The sequence below is a fragment of the Rousettus aegyptiacus genome, unplaced genomic scaffold (assembly GCF_014176215.1).
Source record: "Rousettus aegyptiacus isolate mRouAeg1 unplaced genomic scaffold, mRouAeg1.p scaffold_m13_p_11, whole genome shotgun sequence".
NCBI classification, from domain to species: Eukaryota; Metazoa; Chordata; class Mammalia; order Chiroptera; family Pteropodidae; genus Rousettus; species Rousettus aegyptiacus.
The window spans coordinates 4,700,966-4,719,905 of record NW_023416286.1 but is presented as its reverse complement, the minus strand read 5'-3'; the positions used below and the strand labels follow the sequence as shown (position 1 = coordinate 4,719,905).

The window sequence follows — 18,940 nt, the reverse complement described above, 5'->3', positions numbered from 1 at the left end:
CCATCCATCACATGGCCGGAGCGCCACAAAAACAACCGCTTCGGCCGCGGCCGGGACGCCAGGGGAGGGAGCCCGGGGCCCTGGCGCAGCCCCCGCCCCATGGAGGACACTTTTCTCGAATCCTTTGGGAGGCTGAGCCTCCAGCAGCCGCAGCCCCGGCCCCTGGCCCCGCCGCCCCCGCGCGGGACGCCCGCGCGCCGCCCCAGCTTTAGGAAACACCTCTACCTCCTGCGCGGCCTCCCGGGCTCGGGGAAGACCACGCTGGCCAGGTAACGCCCGGGCCGCGCCCGCCCCGGCTGCGCCCTGCGCGGGCCCCGGGGCCCGGGCCTCCCGCCGCGCGCGTCGCGGCTCGGGCAGCTCCTGTGGCGACTGCGGCGGGAGCCGCGCGGCCGCCCCGCCGCGTCAACAGGCGTCCTGCCCCCGGCAAGGGACGCGGGCAGCGGCGGCTGGGGCCGCCCGGGAGCGCAGCGCTGCGGGGCTGCGGGGGCGCACAGGTGCGCGCGGCGGGGGCGGCGCGGGGCGCCCGAGCCTTCGCCCGCAGATGGCGCCGGCGCCCCCACCCCCCTCCCCCGGGCCAGGGCCAGGGCAGCGCGGGCTGCGCGGGCTTGTCGCCTGCCGCCGCCGTGCTAGGCCCACCGCCTCCCCCTGCCGTGCACCTGCGGCGCCTGCCCCGCCGCGGCTCCCCGCGCCTGTGCTGACGCCGCCCGCCCGGCCTGCCCGCCGCCTCCCTCTGGCCGCGGCCCCGCCGGCCCTGAGACGCAGATCTGTCACGGTGTCCGCAGCCGCCGGCGTCACCAGTAGGTGCTCGCCTCCCGGGCCCCCGGGCTTCCTGTTTACGCCTCTGTGGCTGCGCTTGGTTTTACGCAGGGCTTTGTCGAGCCTTCTGTAAGTTCCTTGAAGGCAGGGGCCTGACCTTACCTGGCCACACACTGTCGCCGCGCAGTGTGTTCGGTGGAAGGGGCGGTCTACGGCTTCTGAAGAGCTTTCCACCCGTTAGAGGGAGAAGGCTGGCCCTGGGCCCCTGGCCCTGCTGCGTGTACATTCAGCTGGCGTGGATGGGTGTGTGTGTGTGTGGGGGGGCGGGTAGGGGGGACATCTGGGTCCTTTGGGATTCAGAGAACTGTGGCACCTCCGGCGACCTGCAGCCAGTTTTAGGGTTCTGGGGTGATCTTGTGGAGTAGAAGCCGTTAGCAAAACGACATTGCTGCATTTTCACAGATCAGAGGGATGGGTGACTTGGAGAGGGCCATGGGTACCCTTTCCTAAAACACGGCTCATGTCTATAGGCTGTGCGTGTGTGTGGGGGGGGGGGGGTTTGAGCGAGGCAGGGAGCCTGCTTAGAGCCCTGCAGAACTGGTTACTTTGTGACACAATCATGGAGGGGGTCTGTTACCACGTGTCTCCCCCAGTTCAAATCCTGGTTAGTTTCACTTTGTTTTTTCTTATCTTGACACTTGTGTCAAAGGAGGAAGGGCACCTTTGCCCAGGTCGTGTCTGTAACCAGTCAGAAGGGAAAGCTAAGGCCAGCGAGGTGTAGACTTGCAGGTCAGACGTTGTGGTTTGCTCCTCACCTCCCCGCTCTGCAGGCTCAATGGTGGCCACCAAGGTCCCTTCTGGCTCTGACAGTCTACACCTCTGCGACTTTAATTCCTGGGTGGCGGTCGGCTACGCAGAGGACACTGGAGAGAGACAGGCTTATGATGGGGACGGCTGGCGAGAGCACCAGCCTGGGGGTCTGAGGATCACGCCTTTGGATCCTCTTCGTCATGCGACGTAGCTGGTTTCTTTGGGCGGTCACCTAGCTTCGCTGGGCCTTCTCACAACTGAATACTGAGGAAGGGTAGGGTCAGAGATTCGTGGAAGCTCGTCTGGCTCGCTCCCAGTTCTAGCTGTTGGACATGGATCGTTAATGATTGCTAGGTAGAGAGCTCTGCCCCTGGGGTCACTTTGTGGCTTCAGAGCCAAGCTCTGCCACTCACCAGCCGTGATCTCTCGTCAACCCCTCTGCACCTCGGTTGCCTTTCCTCTTAAGTGGGGCTCCTGCTCTCCCACTTCAGAGGGCTCTTGTGAGCATTAACGACGAGCGAGAGAACGTGTTGAACTCGGAAGTGCCGGGTGTCAGTTACTCCTGAAGAAGTGGATCAGCGGAGGCCGGCCTTCAGGGCAGCCCGCCGAGGGGCCTGGCTCTGTGCAGCCCGGCTCGAGCGGGCGACCCTGAGTTCTCCCCTGAGGCCGGGCGTGGGCATTCCTGGGAGCGGAGGGTCCTTGGCACAGTTTCAGGAGGCCCACAGGCAGGGTGGAGGGCGGCGGAGGCCACAGGCTCCGGTCCCCTAGGCCTTCCTTCCGTTTTGGGGGGTTCAGGTGGGGGAGAGAAGGAGGATGGCAAACTTAAAAAATAACGCGTGTAGAAAATAGTGAAAGGCTTTCTTACGTGTGGTTGGATTCTGGGAAATTTATACTTTGTTCTGTGTGTTTTCCAAGTTTTCTATAATGAACATGTATTTCCTGAATCAGGAAAATAAAAAAAAAAAATTTTTTTTTTCCTTTAAAAATTGGAAGAGATCCAGTTTGACAAATGTGGATTCGTCTTTTTTTCTGCTTAACTTTTAATTCTCGTTTGATTAAAGAAATAATAAAAAGTTTTTGAAATTAGGATCTGTGTTGTCTTCCAGATCCGGGTTAGATTTCTGTGCTTTCTACCTATTTGTGTTCATAGTTTGAACGGGCTGGAATGTGGAAATTGTCTATTTAAATTCTTGGGCCATATTAAAAAAAACAGTTGGCGTTTTATCTGGTTCGTTAAGTGTTTAAGTACATTGGAGCACTACCAAGTCAGCGTGCCCCCTGACTCTGTTTTTTTTTTATCATCTGTTTCGTTTAAAAACCGTTTCAATAATAGATTCTAATCATTGACCTGTAAGTCCTACTTCCAGGAACTCATCCAGAGGCAACAACCAGGCAAACATGTAAAGATAGAGGGAAGTTCTTCACGGAGTTGTTTACTCTAAAAGAAAACACGTGAGCCAACTGACACATTAAAAACAGAGGTCAGCCTCATAAGTCACGCAGCCGTCACTGGGGGCGTAGATGTGCGTCTGCTGTGCAGACACGCTCATGCCCCCCGCGTTAAAGTCTGTTAACAAAGCCGTCCGTGTGTCTGTCAGTCACACACACATGCGCACACGCACACGCAGACCCCGTTATCTGTTCGTGGAGAGGGCCATTTGTCCTCATCTGTAGTTGTTGACTGTAGATAGTGAGATTATGGCCTTCTCTGCTGACTGATTTCCTCCTGTTTCTACAGAAAATATGTATTACTCGTTAACTTATTAAAAGTGAAAATAACTTTTTATAGTCGAAGATAGGTAACTTGGAGGGATAGACCCAGGTTGTGTGACCAAGCATTTATTAAATGACACAATGAATGTCATTTGCTATATAAAAAGGCTTTCCTAGATTCATTCTTGGACACACACTAGGAAACTTTTTTTAATCCATGAGGCGATTGATTACAAATACTTACTGAATCTCGTCATTATTAAATATGGTTATTTTTATTAGCACGTGCACCAGCATGGATCACTCGATTCTGCGGCAGCTCAGGTTCTTTTGCACGGAAACAGAGCTAGCGTCCTCCGCGAGGGTGCTGCGAGGCTGGACGGAGGCCCTGTGCAGGGCAGGGAGCAGCGCGGGCGCGTGGGCCGTGCACACACCAGCTGCCGTTGGTTACTCACTGACCCAGAGCGCAGGCCCCAGGGAGTGCTGAGGCGGCTGCTGGTCCCCGCTCGGTTAGGGGCACAACAAATAGGACCGGGAGAGGAGCCTGCGGGAGAGGAGCCGAGAAAGCAGCCCCTCAGCACGCTGCTGTGGACCGGCGGGCGGTGTCCAGCGGGGCGGAGCATCTCGTGAGCCGCCAGAGGTCATGGAGGGGGACGAGGGAGTCGTCCCCTCCACGTGGATGGGGTCCTGACTGGCCTTGACGGTGGGGAGGCTGTGGTAGAACAAAGGGCAGGGACCGGCAGCGGCGAGGGAGACGATGGAGATGGGCAGAGCCAGGTGGCCCCCGGCGAGTGAGGGCGTGCGCCAGGCAGCCCCGGCCCTGGTTGTGGGGGCCCTTAATGGCTGGACAGAGCTGGACAGAGCTGGACGGAGGGATGGCGGTCATAGGGCTCCGACTGCAGGACCCTTCTCCCAGCGGGTGGCGCAGAGCCCCCCGCCTCAGCAGCTGAGTTGGCCGACTGGCCAGGGTCGGTCCTCCCAGTGAGAGCCTGTGACCCATCTGCGTACGCGCGTGGGAGAGAAATGGCCCTTTTTGGGACCATTTTAACCATTTTGTGAGTGTACAATTCAGTGGCATCAATTACTTGATGTTGTGCAACCGTCACCACTATCTATTTCAAAACTTTTTTGCCACCCAAACACAAACTTTGTACCCGCCGAGCAGTAACTCCCGACTCCGCCCGCCCCGCCGCTCCCGGTGACCGCTGACCTCCTTTCTGTCTGTGTGTCTGCCTGCTCTGGCTGCCCCGCGTGTGGGGTCACACAGTATTTGTCCTCGCGTGTCTGGCTGACTTCCCTCAGCTCGATGTTTTCTCATTGTGGACGCATGTCGTAGAGGGTGTCAGAACCTCGTTACTTTTCGTGGCCAAATGCCCAGCTGTTGCCTGGCTATGCGGCTGACCTGGGGCGGGACCGGGCCGGAGGGCTGCAGGTGGGGCCGATGTTCAGAGCAGCAGGCGCAACAGAGGAAGAAATGCCAGGGGAGGAATGTTTTCCTAGGCAATCTCAGGAGACGTCCAGGAAGTCCCCCTTGGGGTTAGCTCACCTAAGCTCGGAGAAGCCAAACGTCCCGATCCAGGCGCAGTGGGCCTTCTCCCGGAGGCCCAGGGCTCTTCCTTCCGGTACAGCCGAGGCCAAGGCTGGCGTGAGTGACTGGTACAGGAGCGGTGACGGTTTTGCTCTGTTTAATGAAAACACCCGTAAAAGGCTGAGGTCCGAGGGCTGAGTTTACCCGATTTCAACTGTCAGAGTAAGGAAGCCGCGTTTTGTTAGCTGTCACTGTTGCTCGTGTGTTCCTTCCGATACATTGTACCAGAGAATTCTCTTCATCCGTGTGGAGCCACTAGGAGCCATGGAAGAGATGAGATTTACATTTCTAAATGAGCGTTGTGTTTATCCCGATTACAGCGGGTGGGGGAGAGATGCCGTGGTCAACACAGAGCTCTCAGGGCGGGGAAGTTCTCGGCCTCGTCTGGTCACGTGACAGGATGCCTGTCACTCAGCTCAGTGTCTTCGTACCCTCTTGGCGTTTCAATGAACTGTTCTCTTTACGATGCCGCCATTCTTGGCTCATTCAAACTCTCGAGGAACCCAGTTAGAAATGATTTATTACCACTCAGAATTGTCTAAAGATATCTAGGCTCTATGGGATCGAGGAAATGGCCCGAGAAAGAAGGGCGAGTCTAACGTCCAGTTCAGGAGGGTCTCTGTTGGGTCATGCATGCGGCTTGGGGGAAGGCTGTGTTTTATCGAGGTGAGAGCCTGGGAGACGGGAAGGGGGAAATGGAGAAAAGAATGCCCACGTTTACCGAGTCGGCTTTGTGTGTGCGCTGGCCGACCGGGTCCTCGCGACGGCCCGGGACGGAGCCGTCGCTGTGTTCTGTGTGAGGCCCCGAGGCCAGAGGACCACGCGCTTGACCTCGAGGCTGGAGTCAGGACGTGCACGGCAGTCTCGTCTCCCCAGGGATGTCAGCGGACAAATGTGCCGACGTCCGCTTTTCACGGTGCGTCTGGACCCCCGCTGAGGTATGAGGACATATTTCAGGGTGTTCCAGCGTTCTTTCCCCATGCTGTTTAAGGACGTGATGACAGAGAAGGGCTCTGAGAAGGCCTTCCTCCCGCCCCATCCTTGGACTTTCCCTGCCTCCCCGCATTAGCGCCACCTGATGCATACTGACTCCTTTATTATCGTTTCTTTTCCCGGAAGGTAAGCATCATGAGATCGGGAGCTCTGTTCTTTTCAGCCCCTAAAAGAAGGCCTGGCATAGTTGGCCTAAGTCACTAAATAATAGTTCATGAATTTGTTAATGCCAGAAGCTTCTTCAGATTCGGCAGCTCAGATGTCAGCATGGGTCTTGAGTAAAGAAGAAAAACCAAAAAGGAGATTGTTCATGTTAAAAAAAAAAAAAAAAATCCCATCTGGGCCGTGGAGACTAGACAAGGGAAGAAAAGGAAGAAAGTCACTTGCTCCAAAGTTGTCTTTGGTTCAGCGCTCAAGGATCCCAGTCCCGCGTTTTACGCGTGAAAACGTTTGATGTCCGTCTCCTTCACCCAGTAGTTAACACTAAAAAAGGGATTTGAAAATCAGGATCGAAGGTGCAGCTGCCTTCCTGGGCGAGCAGCGACTGACAAATTGCCCAAAGCGGCAGTTTTCCTGGATGGCCTCCGCTCTGTCGTCTGTGCCGGACCCTGATCTGTGACGTTTTAGGAAGACACGGCTACAGCGAACTTCGTGCCGAGGGCGGGTGTGCTGCCGGCCCCTCCTCGTGTCCCGCGCAGGCTCGGGAACCCGTCCTGCCGCACGTCCTGTGGAAGGATGCTGTCACGCAGACCTCTGCCACGCGGAGTGGGCCCACGGGGGCCGCCGGAGCCCCATTGCAGATCTGACAGGCGGGCCCACTGGAAAGGCGGGAGCGGTCAGAGCAAGAGGGAGCAGTAGGACAGCCGGGGACCCTGCGCGGGGGCGCCATCGGCCACCGCGGCTTGGCGGTGGCTAAGGGCCGTCTCTCCAAGGGCAGGGCTCAGCCTTGCTGTGGTGGTTGGGGGCACCAAGAGATCAGGCCACGGCCAGGTCCTGGGGGAGACCGTCCTGAGCCCTTGTCAGCACAACTCTCCCTGTTCCCCTCAGGGGTCTGGAACCTTCCCTGCCTCGAGGGGAATTCTAGTACCACCCAGAGGTCGTGCTGGGGTCCAACAAAAATCTGCTCTCACAACTTCCTTTGGGGCGCAAATCTGAAGTTTGGGTAAAATTCTCAATGTAGAAGGATGAGTAAATAGAAATTCTCTTCACACAGTTTGGGGCCCTATGAACAGCGTTTGCGTAACTAAGGCAGCAGAGCCTACCATTCCAGAACCTTCTTACACCCAACAAACACGTGTCGGGTATCCCCGTGTGCCCGACATGCTTCTAGATGCTTCGCATGGACCAGTGAGCAAAAACCCCTGCCGGAGAGAAAAACAAAGCAGGACTCCGTAGCTGTCACCAAAACGCGTTCAAGAGAGAGACGATTGAGAAGAACCTAGAGTCACTGGAGAAAGGAGTAAATGTGTGTTTCTTTTACAGCACTCAAGCATAGTGGTTTATTTCACAGCTCTAGAGCCAGGAGGCTGGGTTGTAACCCAGCTGTACCCTCGCGGGTACCCCGCCCTGCTTTTCTGAGATGTAACTGACATATTAACACTGTGCAAGTGTAAAGTGTACAGTGTGTCAATTTGATACATTTATATACTGCAAAGTGTTTTCCAGAGTAGCTTAGCTAGTCGCTCCATTGTGCCCCATAATTACCACTTGTTTTTGCGGTGAGAGCCTCTGTGGTCTATTCTCACAACAGCTTTCAGGTACATAGCAGGGCATCACGGTGCTGTGCGTTAGGTCTCCAGAACCGACTCATTGTCGAGCTGGAAGTCCGTGCCCTTTGGCCTGCATCTCCCAGCAACGCCCCCCACCCCACCCCCAGCTCCTGGAAGACACCACGCTATTCCGTTTTTCTCAGTTCCCTTTTTAAGATTCCACATGTAAGTGAGAGCATACCGAAGTTGCCTTTCTCTGATTTATTTCACTTAGCATAATGCCCTCAAGGTTTATCTGTGTTGTTGCAAGTGGCAGGATTTCCTTCTTTCTCATGAATAATATTTTATTTACGCTCTCATCCGCTGATGGGCACTTAGGTTCTTTCCGTATCTGGCTGCTGTGAATCGCGCTGCAGTGAACATGCAGGTGCAGATCTCCCTTCCAGGGTCCTGTTTTCACTTCCTTTGGGTGTATACCCAGAAGCGGGGTGGCTGAATCACATGATAATTCTATTTTTGAGTTTTCGGGAAGCCTCCATCCTGTGTTCCATCCGAGGCTGCCCCAGGCCGCCGTCCCGCCAGCAGCGCACGGGGCTGGCTTGTCTCCACGTCCTCGTCAGCACTTCCGTCCCTTGCTTTTCGATGACAGCCCTTCTAACAGGTGTCTGGCGCTCTCTCGTGAGGGTGTGATTCGCCTCTCCCTGACGATTAGTGGTGGAGAGCATGTTTTCCTGTGCCTGTTTGGCCATTGGAATGTCTTCTTTGGGAAAATTTCCAGTTCCTCTGCCCATTTTTTAATTGGATTGTTTTTGTTGTTGTTACTGAGTTATGTGAGTTCTTTCTATAGTTTGGATATTAACTCCTTATCAGATATTTGATTTGAAAATATTTTCTCCTGTTTGGTAGGTTGCCTTTTCATCTCATCGATTGTTCCTTTTGCTGTCTAGAGGTTTTTTTAGTTTGACGTAGTCCCACTTATTAATTTTTGCTTTCGTTACTTGTGCTTTTGGTATCATATCCGAAAAACTGTTGCCAAGACCGCAGCCAGGGAGCTTTTTCCCTTCGTTTTCTTCTCAGAATTTTATGGTTTCAGGTCTTACATTTAAGTCTTTAATCTATTTAGAGTTCATTTTTGTGAGTGGTGGTCCACCTTCATTCTGCATGTGGTGTGCAGTTTTTCTGACACCATTTATTAAAGAAATTTTCCTTTCTCCATTGCGTATTCTTGGTTTGCTTGTCAAATATTAGTCGAATGTACACATAAGGCTTCCTTTCTGGGCTCTCAATTCTGTTCCATTGGTCTGTGTGTCTAGTTTTATGCCAGCGCCATACTGTTTTGATTGCTGTAGCTTTGTAGTATAGTTCGATAACAAGAAGTGTGATGCGTCCAGCTTCGTTCTTTCTCAGGATAGTTTGGTTTGTTCAGGATCTTTTGTAGTTTGATATAAATTTTAGGATGGTACTATTTTTGTGAAAAATTCCATTAGAATTTTGATAGAGATTGCACTGAATCTGTCAGGAGGGGGTAAGTGCTGTGGGGGAGGAAAGAGGCAGTCTGGAGGTGTTTGGGACTGCCAGAGTTAAGCTGAGGGGTTGGTGGAATTTTAAACCAACAAAACAAATAGGACAAAATGGTAACAATTAGCAGCTCCAGGTGGTGCTAATAACCCAACAGGTGTTTGTTGGGTTATTTCTTTTGCCTTTCTAACATTTAATTTTTTTTCTAAAAAATTCCTCGCCGTGATAGAAGAGATACAATGAAAAGATGATAATGAATCTGAAATGTGGCGCTGGGTTAGAAGCAGAAAAAATCTTCAAGGAGCTAAACGAGATCTATTTCTTAAAAAGACTCTAACCTAGACATGACATTTTAAAGTCTATTAGAGATAGACATGAGTAGAACCACAATGCAGAAAGCCAGACAGTCACACAGAAGACCAGTACGGCAGTAAATAGAATCAAACAAAACCAGAATGAATATACCCAAAGCGACACTTAGAGATACAGTAGGACCTATTTCTGCGTTGAAGATCTAAACAAAAGTGATTAAAAACCCAGTACTGAGACGTGGCCTCCTGGGACTGTTGCAGAAGGACTTGCTTAAGGGTCCCCGTTCCTTAGTTCCCTTTTGTAGGACTGGCACAGTGCCAACTGCAAAACTGTTTTCAAGACCGCCTTGCCTCCTCCTGCTGGGTGGAGTGTGGATGTGGCAGCCGGAGCCGCAGTGGCACCCGGTGCCCACCAGGAGGCACCGAGTGGCACCTGGTGCCCACCAGGAGGCACCGAGCGAAGGAACGGAGGGCAGGGTGCTGAGGGAGATAGAGAAAGGCGGGAGACCCCTGGATCCCTGTCGGCCTGCGTCCACAGGATACCAGCCTTGAATTCTACGTCCGGATTTGTCACATGTGATTTTATGTGTACAGACACACACACATGTATATGCATACACACATATATGTATCTACACATATACAGATAATGAATATACACATGTAACTATATATGTAAAATTTTAAACAGCCCTGAGGTCTGAGTTTTCTGTTAAATGCAGTTGAACCCACTTTTAACTGAAATAAATATGAACCATAAACACCTGTGGGAAAGGACGATCATCCAGTCTCATCGGCCAAGCGGCTACTGCGCGGAGACAGTAGAAGGGCCTTGTCAGACCTGCAGGGTCCCCGGGGCACGTGACAGCCACGCGCGGGCCCTGAACCGACCTGGCTAAGGCCCGGCAGCGCCACATCCCAGCCCCGCGGACCAGTTATTTACTCTCGAAGCCTTAGTTTCTTCATCTAGAAACTAGAGGAAACATTTACTTAATACCATTGTCGTAAAGGTTAAGGGCAGTTGACATACACCAAGCTCTTTGTTCAGTGCTTAGAGCTCTCGGGAAACAAAGAAAATTTATTGGAACAACCAATTCGAGTCTGCTCTGAGAAGGATTAAACACATCATGAAGGGGACGTCCTTTTATTTGGTTTTGTTCAGAAGTGTCTCTACAGGCAAATTACAGTGTAAAAGTATCAGTTTTATAAAGGAAAGATTTACAACTACTGAATATGATCAAAATACGGGAGAAGAAGATGATGAAAAACTTATACATCAGGTTTAGTGGAACAAAATAGAAAGTTCAAAAATAGTCCTAATTATTTGTCGTTTAGTATGGAATAAGAAGTATTTTAAAACAATGGGGAATTGATGACTTATTTCAGTATCGGTTTTGAGATTATCAGTTTCTTGTGTGAGAAAAAAAAATCAGCTTAGCTCCTAAACTGATGCCACATGGCAAAATAAAATTTTAGAGGGACCAGGGAGTGAAATGTAATAGAGCATAGATGAATATTCACATCACCTTGGGTGGGAGAAGCTGTTGTAAATGTCTCACCAAATGCAGGAAGTGGAACAAAGATGGGTCCATGTGACTAGAAAAATTTCTAAAAATTTAGACTTTTATGTTACAGTTGGTTATAAACAAAATTTAAAAGTAATCGATGTACTTACTAAGAAACTTGCATATGCAATAAGAGATAAGTCTCCCACTAAGGTTTTAGTAACTAACAGTCAGGTCTGGAGGCCTATCTTGAGGTCTGTTCTGGTGTCCCTCTGTCTAGTCGCATGGGACAGTGGCCAGGGGGTCGTTCCACCCCAGGACTCAGGAGCTGAAACATGACTTGTGTCAAAACGTTATCTTCACCTGCCAGAGGTGCCCGCTGTGTGACCGGCCATCAGTCAGGTCCCGTCCGCTGTCTTCTGCTCCCCGAGGACCTGCCGAGTGTCCGGGACAGGCCGGGTCTCTGAGGGGCAGAGAGGGAGAGGACTTCGAGAGCTAGGATTTAAAACTAAGTTTTTACTCGGCCATCAAGCCCCTTGGTTTCAGAATCCATCTTCTCCCCGCCAGTCTGAATAAGCACTGCAAGTGGAATCGGCTTTGAAGTTACGTGGCGCAAGACTTAGTACACTGTTTTTGTTTGTTTGTTTGTTTGTTGCTTTAAAGGGGGAACCCCGTGGCAGTGTATCTTTTTTCTGATATTTTCGTAGTTGGAACGAGTGACAGGTTTAGGAGGACGTGGGGAGTGTCTCCTGTTGCGTTTTTCACTGTTACAGTGTAAATATGTTACCCAGTGGGGTAGCCCGCACCGCACTGCAACCAGCGTGAGATTAGGTCCTGAGATGGGACCCGGGACAGGTGAGAGCTGAGGGGCGAAGGGAGGGCCCTGGTGCTCGCGGGAACGGCCGCGCGTTCGGCGGCCCGCGCGGGACGACTGTCATCGTGCCCTCCGCTCAGCCCCCGGAGTCGCGTCCGGCCAGCCCGGTGGGGCAGAGCCCCACGCGGTGCTGGCTCGTCACAGCTGTCGCCGCTCGGCTCTCTCCTGCCTCCTGGCGGGGAGCGAGGCTTTGTGGCGATAACAAGCACCCCTGTTCACAAACCGAGCTTCAGCAGCCCGGACGGGGGTGGCCCCGTGACCCCGCGCTGCCCCGCGGTCGCAGAGGGAGCTGGCGACCCACGGGACACGTCTCTTCCCTCCTCACCTCCCAGACAGCTGAAGCATGACTTTCCCCGGGCCCTGGTTTTCAGCACGGATGATTATTTCTTCAGAGAAGATGGTGCCTACGAGTTCAACCCTGACTTCCTGGAGGAAGCGCACGAATGGAACCAGGAAAGAGGTGACACAGCCCTTTCGGGGCTCGCGGGATGCCCCATTGTGTACGTAGACAGGTAGCCGCATGAGCCAGTCCCGCTGAGGGAGTTCCATCAAGAGTTCTGCCATTTCCCCCCCAAACGGATGTCAGAGTGTGTCTACCCCGCTAGGTCCCAGGAAGAAGAGAATGATTGGTAGCGGTCCCGGGCTAGGTGGCATTAGCGTTATGTGATGAGGACGAGCCGTGATGAAAGCGACCAGCCGTGGGTGGGCTCCTCCCCATCTGAGTGCCGCATGGCGTTCACCGCCGTGTAACTTTGTGTTGCAGCAAGAAAAGCAATGAGGACCGGCGTCTCCCCCGTGATCATCGACAACACCAACCTGCACGCCTGGGAAATGAAGCCCTACGTCGTCATGGTAGGAAGAGCCTCGTTCTGAATTTTCGGTTTCGGGCACTTGCAAGAAAGTTCGAACTTCTGTTCTTTGCTCTCTTTCTGACCTTCCAGATCATGCTCATGACACATCTCGTGGGGAGGAGGTGAAGAGGTGTCTTTTTGTGTTTCCCTGCTGCTCAGTGACCCTGACTCGCTGACTCGCTACTGTCAGTCAGCGTACAGTTCTGAAATGGCCCTTGGTCAGGCTTTCGACGGCTTTCCTGTCCTGAGGTCTTCCTCGGGGAGGGCTCACGCGGGCGCTTCCGTGGGGGCCGGCAGAGAAACCAGACCGGCTGCCGCTCCAGCTGAGCTGTCCGCCGGGTCCTAGGACATTTCTATGCCTGGCCCGGAGCTCAGTGCTGTGCAGCGTTGCTGCCCGGGGCCCAGGGCACACGTCCTCAGTCTGAACACAGAAGCGGGGTAGCGCCGTAAGCCCGTTAAGGTGCCAGGACCGAGGCGTCAGAGCGCACGGGAGGGGAGCAGCGTGGCCGAGTGCCCGAGATGGACGCGGCAGGGCGCACGCTCTGATTTTGGAATATGCCTGATCTTTTTTCAGACGTATTTCATCTCTTCTGCTAGTGAGTCATCAGTCCCTATTAGGCGTAGGAAGGAGAAAAGATGGAGACACACCCAGGGACAGGAAGGCGACAGCTGGGGGTCCCGTCGTCGTCACGCCTGAGCCCCAGCTGGCTGGCCGGCCCGTGGCCCCCTCCCGAACTGGGCCCGGGGCCGCCTGGTCTCAGGCCGGTGCCTGGTTTGGGCAGAACAGCTTACGTACAGGGGTGGGTGTGCTTTCCTCCACGTTCTCTTCAGTTTCACGTAGGCCCAGGTGGTGGGACTGTGGAGGGGGGCGTGTCACCCGGGTGGCCGGTCCCCTCGGGAGGGAAGCGAGCAGGGACACGAAGAGTCAGTTAAGGCGCAACTCCAGACCGGGAGAGGCTGCGGGGAAGTCGTGTTACTTTGAGCTTCCCAGACACCACAGCTGCTAGTCAGGCCCAGAAATGAGGCCTCTTCCACGAAGGACGTTTGAACCCTTCCCTGATGACAAGGCCATCTAGACAATGACGAGGGAGTCTCGTCACCGAGCCCCTTTCGTTGGGCTTTCAGCACCGAGTGTTGGGTTTGGGAGAGCAGCCTCGTGGTGGGGTTAGGGGTGCAGGGGGGACCTGGGTGTTTGCGGCGACCTGCAGCCGCGTTCTGCCCTCGGGGGGCCAGGGCCCAGTGCCGGGGGCTGCACTGCCCTTGGAGGGACGAGTGTGTAAAGTGTGTGGGCATCACTCTCATTTCATAAGCTCTGTTCCTGTGGCCCTGTCACTCTCTAAACCAAGGACGAGGCATTTGACAGACATAAAAACGTGATAATCACACAAACGGCTTTGAGACGCCAATGAGTTCTTGGTCATTCTGTGTTCAGGGCATTTGAAGCTAGTTCAGGTGGCTATTTAAAAAATGTCCAAAACAAAGAACACTTATAATTTCACCACATACTAAGTAAAGTGGACCGAAATTTGTCACTGGGAGCCACACTGTGATCTGAGGGTGACTAAGTTTATGGAGACGAACCGGCTGTGTTAAGATAAACCCAGGCATTGGATTACGGCTAACACAAAGGAAATTTTAGAACAGATTTGTAGTGAATGTTAAGTGGCAGCATAAACGTCCCCAAACATGCATACCATGTCTTCAACATTTTATGTACTTTTGAAAAATCAGGCACTTGAAAATAACTATGAAGTTATATTCCGAGAACCTGAGACTCGCTGGAAATTCAACGTGCAAGAGTTAGCAAGGTACTTCTTTGTTTTTCTAGCTCCTCATTGTGTGTCCTGCTATTTTCAGGTGTTTCAGACCGAACAAAAGAATCTTTTCAGGCTGGAAATGGACATGGTAGTTTTCAGGCCAGAAATGGTAATTCTTGGAAATTGATAACTTTGGAATTATTAATGTGAAGACGAGTTTGGGGTCAGTTTTCTAATATTACGCTAAATCTTGGCTTGGACTTGGTCCTTTAAAAGGACGCATTTAACATTCTGTTAAAATGCTTCTTCATTAATGAGCATTTAAAAGCACTGTCTTCTGCATGGGATTTGCACATGTCTGGTGTTGCATTAGGCAAATGAAGATCTTTAGATGTCGGACAGTGTGTGGTTCATTTATGGCCCAAATGCTGCTTCTAATTTATAAAGCAATAAATGTCCAAACGATACTAACTTGCTGACCAAGTGCATGGATTCTGATACTCGTTATCTGTGTCATTCGGTAATGTCAATGATTTAAAAGTAACCAGTGAGATCGGAATTTACTTTGTAGAAATAAAGCTAGTTCCTCCTTTGATTACAAGGAGGCAGAGTTTGCGAAGGGGCTGAGGACCCGAACCACCGAGGTGGCTGCTCAGCTCCCAGTTCGCAGCCCCCGTCCCGTGGTTGGTTCTCTGAGTTTTCCATTTTACCCGGTAGCCCCAGTTGATTTTCCTGCCCACTAGAATTTAAGCTTGTTTTTATAAGTGTCTAGACCTGACTAGGCCCGACTGACATAAATCGATTACAGAGAGGTGCATGCTTAACTTGCAAATACGTAATAAAAAGATGTCATGGTCTTTCTTGTCCTGCGGTGTAGAATTGAGATTTCCAGAAACACAGTGTTTCTGACACTTTAGCTCCTCGCAGGCCTCGGGGTGGGTTAGGGGCGGGCGAGGCCGCGTGGAAAATAGGAGACAGGACTGCTTAACAAGACGCGCTTCTGTCCGCTGGATCCTGGGAGCGGGGAGGGCATATCTGTGCCATAATACGGGACTTTGTAAGACTGGACCCCATCCTGACAGATGGCCTTAACTACACGTCTGCGTTTTCTCTTTTCTGTGTAGAAGAAACATTCACGGGGTCCCACGAGAAAAAATCCACCGGATGAAGGAACGGTACGAACACGACGTCACCTTTCACAGCGTGCTGCATGCGGAGAAGCCGGGCCGGATGAACAGAAGCCAGGACCGGGCCAGCGCCTCGCCCCCCCACCGCGCGGGCTGCTGGGCCCCCTGTGCAGAGCTCCCCGCCCGGAGGGCCCCTGGCGGCGTCACAGCCGGGGGCTCCTTCAGCCGGAGGGGGCGTTGTCACCATGGGTATTAGACACCGCCTCACAGGCACCTGTTTTCCTAAATCTGTTTTTACTTCAATATTTGGTATTTATTCTCCTTCAGTTTTAGTCCGAGCTCTGACAGTGCCAGTGTGACTAGCCGGACCTGGGCGATTGTGAGAAGTCACCGTGCCATCCACAGCGGGTGAATTCTGACCCTGTGTGCATGGTCTGACGCTGGGAGTTCTGCAGGTTTGGGCGAACAAAGTCCTCTCTCCAGGGAAAGAATTAATTTGAAGCTGAAACCCGAGAACGTGCCCGGGAAGTCAGTCTGTCACTAGGTTCATACGTGAAACAAAGCGTTCATAGTGTACGTGAGCCGCAGTACCCCTTCCTCTGAAGTCATCTGTTTTTTCAGGAATTCACCTCCATCAGGAAAGTTGGACAGGTGGGGAGGAGCAGTGAGAGGTAGGAAAAGTCATAGTGCCATTGCTTTTTTAATCTGTGTATCCAAAAATGTGAGATATGTGGCTATAATGATGATATTGATTTTCCTTTAAAATGAATATACTAGGACGTCTACATCAAAGGGAATACTGTCCTTCCAGGGAGACACTTGGAAAATTATTTTTATTCTAGTGATGTATCATTGTTAAAAATGTCTGTCGAGTCCTTCTTACTAGCTACACAAGCTACTGAGGAAAATCGGTGTCATTATTTGGTCACTGTTTGTAGTCTTGTGTTTTAACTGCCACTTTACTGACCAAGATCAAGATCAAACCTGAATACCGTTTGGCTGTTGTGCTAATAGTGTAAATAAAACAGGCCTCCTTTATAAAACACCAATTTTTAAGAGGAATCGTTCAGCACTTTTTAAACTTTTGCTTCTAAAGGCCATTAGTTGGCAGCCCCCGCGCCTGGGGCGCAGACCACAGGGGGGTACGTGAGGTCACGTCCGGTCTTGGTGTCCGTGTGGCATTGAGACAGGGATGTTCTGCCACGCTCTGCTGCCAGTACTGAAGTTACGCATCCAAATTCTCAGCAGGTCGGAATCAGATTAATCTGGCGTGAGACCTGATAAGACTACGTAGGATGTGTGCTTTATTTCTTGTTGGCCAACAGCTTTTCTCTAATGTTCTGTGAAGATTTATTTTAAGTGTCTTATATGATGGTGCTTTTATCGTTATTAAAAATTATATATGGTATTGCTTTATATGGATTTTCATTGAACTTAAGCCTTTTTTTTGTTCAACAATAGAAAAAATTTATCTCCCACAGAATTCTACCATATTAAGAACCATTTTTAAAAAATATCATAAGCCTATTTACCGGTGTTCTTTGATAGGAGACATAAAAGACAAAACGAACCTTATTTTTACTTGCTTATGTGGCATTTGATCCGGGCACATAGAAAGACATTACTTTAGCATTCCATCATGACTCTGTTGAATCTGACTACCAGCAATGCATGTTATTTTTTCTTTATTAACATTTAAAAAGTGGTATCTCCTTTAACAGAGTTTTACTACTGAAACGGAAGTTTAGTGAATTTGGATAAATCCAGAGTACTGTGGTTCTGCATGTCCAAGCACAGCACACCATAACCTCTGATAATCCTGCTCGCCCTCCTGTCCAGGCCCGGCCACCCTGAGTGCCTGTCCCCTCGGTCCCTATAGACTTCGCTCCTCGGGAGGGCTGGGCTCCTTCAGGACAGCGGAGTTACCGTCCCAGAGTTGAGCCCTCCTGATGTAGGTCTGGCTCCTGGCGTGGGACTTTGGGTCACGTGGTCTGAGTGACCACTATGGACAAGTGGCCCCAGGCTACAGATCCAGAGCTTTTCTAGCTCAGAAAAGTAGTTTTCCAGTCTGTCTCTTTCCCCATCACGACTCCTGAAATACTTGGTACGAGAGCATAAAAATAATTGGCGAAATGCCACTGACTTTATCCAGCATAGAAGTGATGTCTTTTCCTGATTTATATAATTTTTTTAACGTGTTTTTTGACATGTATTGTGTTGCGTGTTAACATTTACATCAGTCCTGGGGCTGGCACAGTGCTTTATACACACGACAGGTTCTTACCGAGTGGCTGTGGAGTACCACAAATGGCTTTCACCGTTTATCCCTCATGCAGTGTACACTGTTGACTCCGTAATCATTAAATTGTCACTTTTCTGGGTATAACAGCCACGTGTACTCAAGCTTCATACTTTGCTCAGGTAGTTTAACTGTATTACTTACAATTAATGAGGTGTGTGTGCATTAGGTTTCTCTTTAACGGGAAGTCTAAATGGTAACGAAGAATGGAGAGAAGGTAACAGCGGTTTTTCTAGGGATAAGAAAAAAGGTTAAATTCTTATCCTTTTTTTCTGTTCACCAGAGACTCAAGTTTTATTCCCTGTTCTAGAGTAGATCACCAGGAAAATGATTAGAACACGAAGACCAAATTGTTTTATAAACGAGCCTTACAGTTAAATCGCATCAACAAGGTGGGCAGAACACAAGTTAAAAAGAACAGCGGAAGGGCCTGTTTGTTATGTTGACCGCTTTCAGAGGAGGGAAGACGCAGATCCGTTATGGAAGGAAACAAACTGCTTCATAAAAGGACAGATTCTTGGGTTTGAAATGTGTTTATAATTAGGTGTAAAAACATGGTATCACATGTAAATATTTATATATAAATGTATATTTATATATATTGAAAGACCTAGTTTAAGTGTTTTTCCATGGTATCAGCCCCTAGTTAGAACTGCTTGCTCTCTTCTCTTTAAACATGAGACAGTAACAAATGAGAACATCACCCCGAGCTGGACTGGCACCTTCTGCGGGGTGCTCAGGAGCCCCTGAGCCCCGTGACTGCTGGGATAGAGGGCGGCCTCTGCGCCAATTTGAAAGAAAGATTTTCAGTTGCAGTCCAGACTATCATTTTGTTAAAAAACAAAAACAAAATTAACACTATGAAATCTGCTTCTGCTTTAAAATCCCTGCATTTTAATTGAAATAATTTCAAAGATCACATTGTAATCAGAAAAAAGAATTACACTGAGGGTTCTGTTTTTCTTGTAGTCACGCTGATTTAAGGGTGAATAATCGTCAGAAGAAAACACCAGTCACATCTTACTCGTCCGACGTTTCATTAGGGTAGAAGTACGGCAGGACCAACCCACGCATTTGGGAAAACTGGCTCACAGTGGGCTACCGCAAAAAAAAAAAAAAAAATCTAATA

At 51.0% G+C, this 18,940-nt stretch overlaps 1 protein-coding gene and 1 non-coding gene across 4 annotated transcripts; both read left to right on the top strand.

Annotated features, from left to right (window-relative positions):
• Nucleotides 1–18,933, top strand: N4BP2L1 (NEDD4 binding protein 2 like 1). Of its 3 annotated transcripts, none has more exons than XM_036228438.1 (5): nt 2–269; nt 12,110–12,237; nt 12,541–12,629; nt 14,486–14,554; nt 15,510–18,933. In XM_036228438.1, the coding sequence occupies exons 1-5, from the start codon at nt 100–102 to the stop codon at nt 15,843–15,845; spliced, it is 792 nt and encodes a 263-aa protein (XP_036084331.1). In that variant the 5' UTR covers nt 2–99; the 3' UTR covers nt 15,846–18,933. The 3 variants fall into 3 exon arrangements, with proteins under 3 accessions (XP_036084332.1, XP_036084331.1, XP_015989814.2); XM_016134328.2 differs by lacking the exon at nt 14,486–14,554 and adding an exon at nt 14,360–14,436 and having other exon boundaries at nt 5–269; XM_036228439.1 differs by lacking the exon at nt 14,486–14,554 and having other exon boundaries at nt 1–269.
• On the top strand, nt 6,364–6,499 carry LOC118609474. The gene has a single exon (XR_004953451.1). It is a non-coding gene; the product is annotated as a small nucleolar RNA SNORA16B/SNORA16A family (small nucleolar RNA).
• Nucleotides 18,934–18,940: the final 7 nt, after the last annotated feature.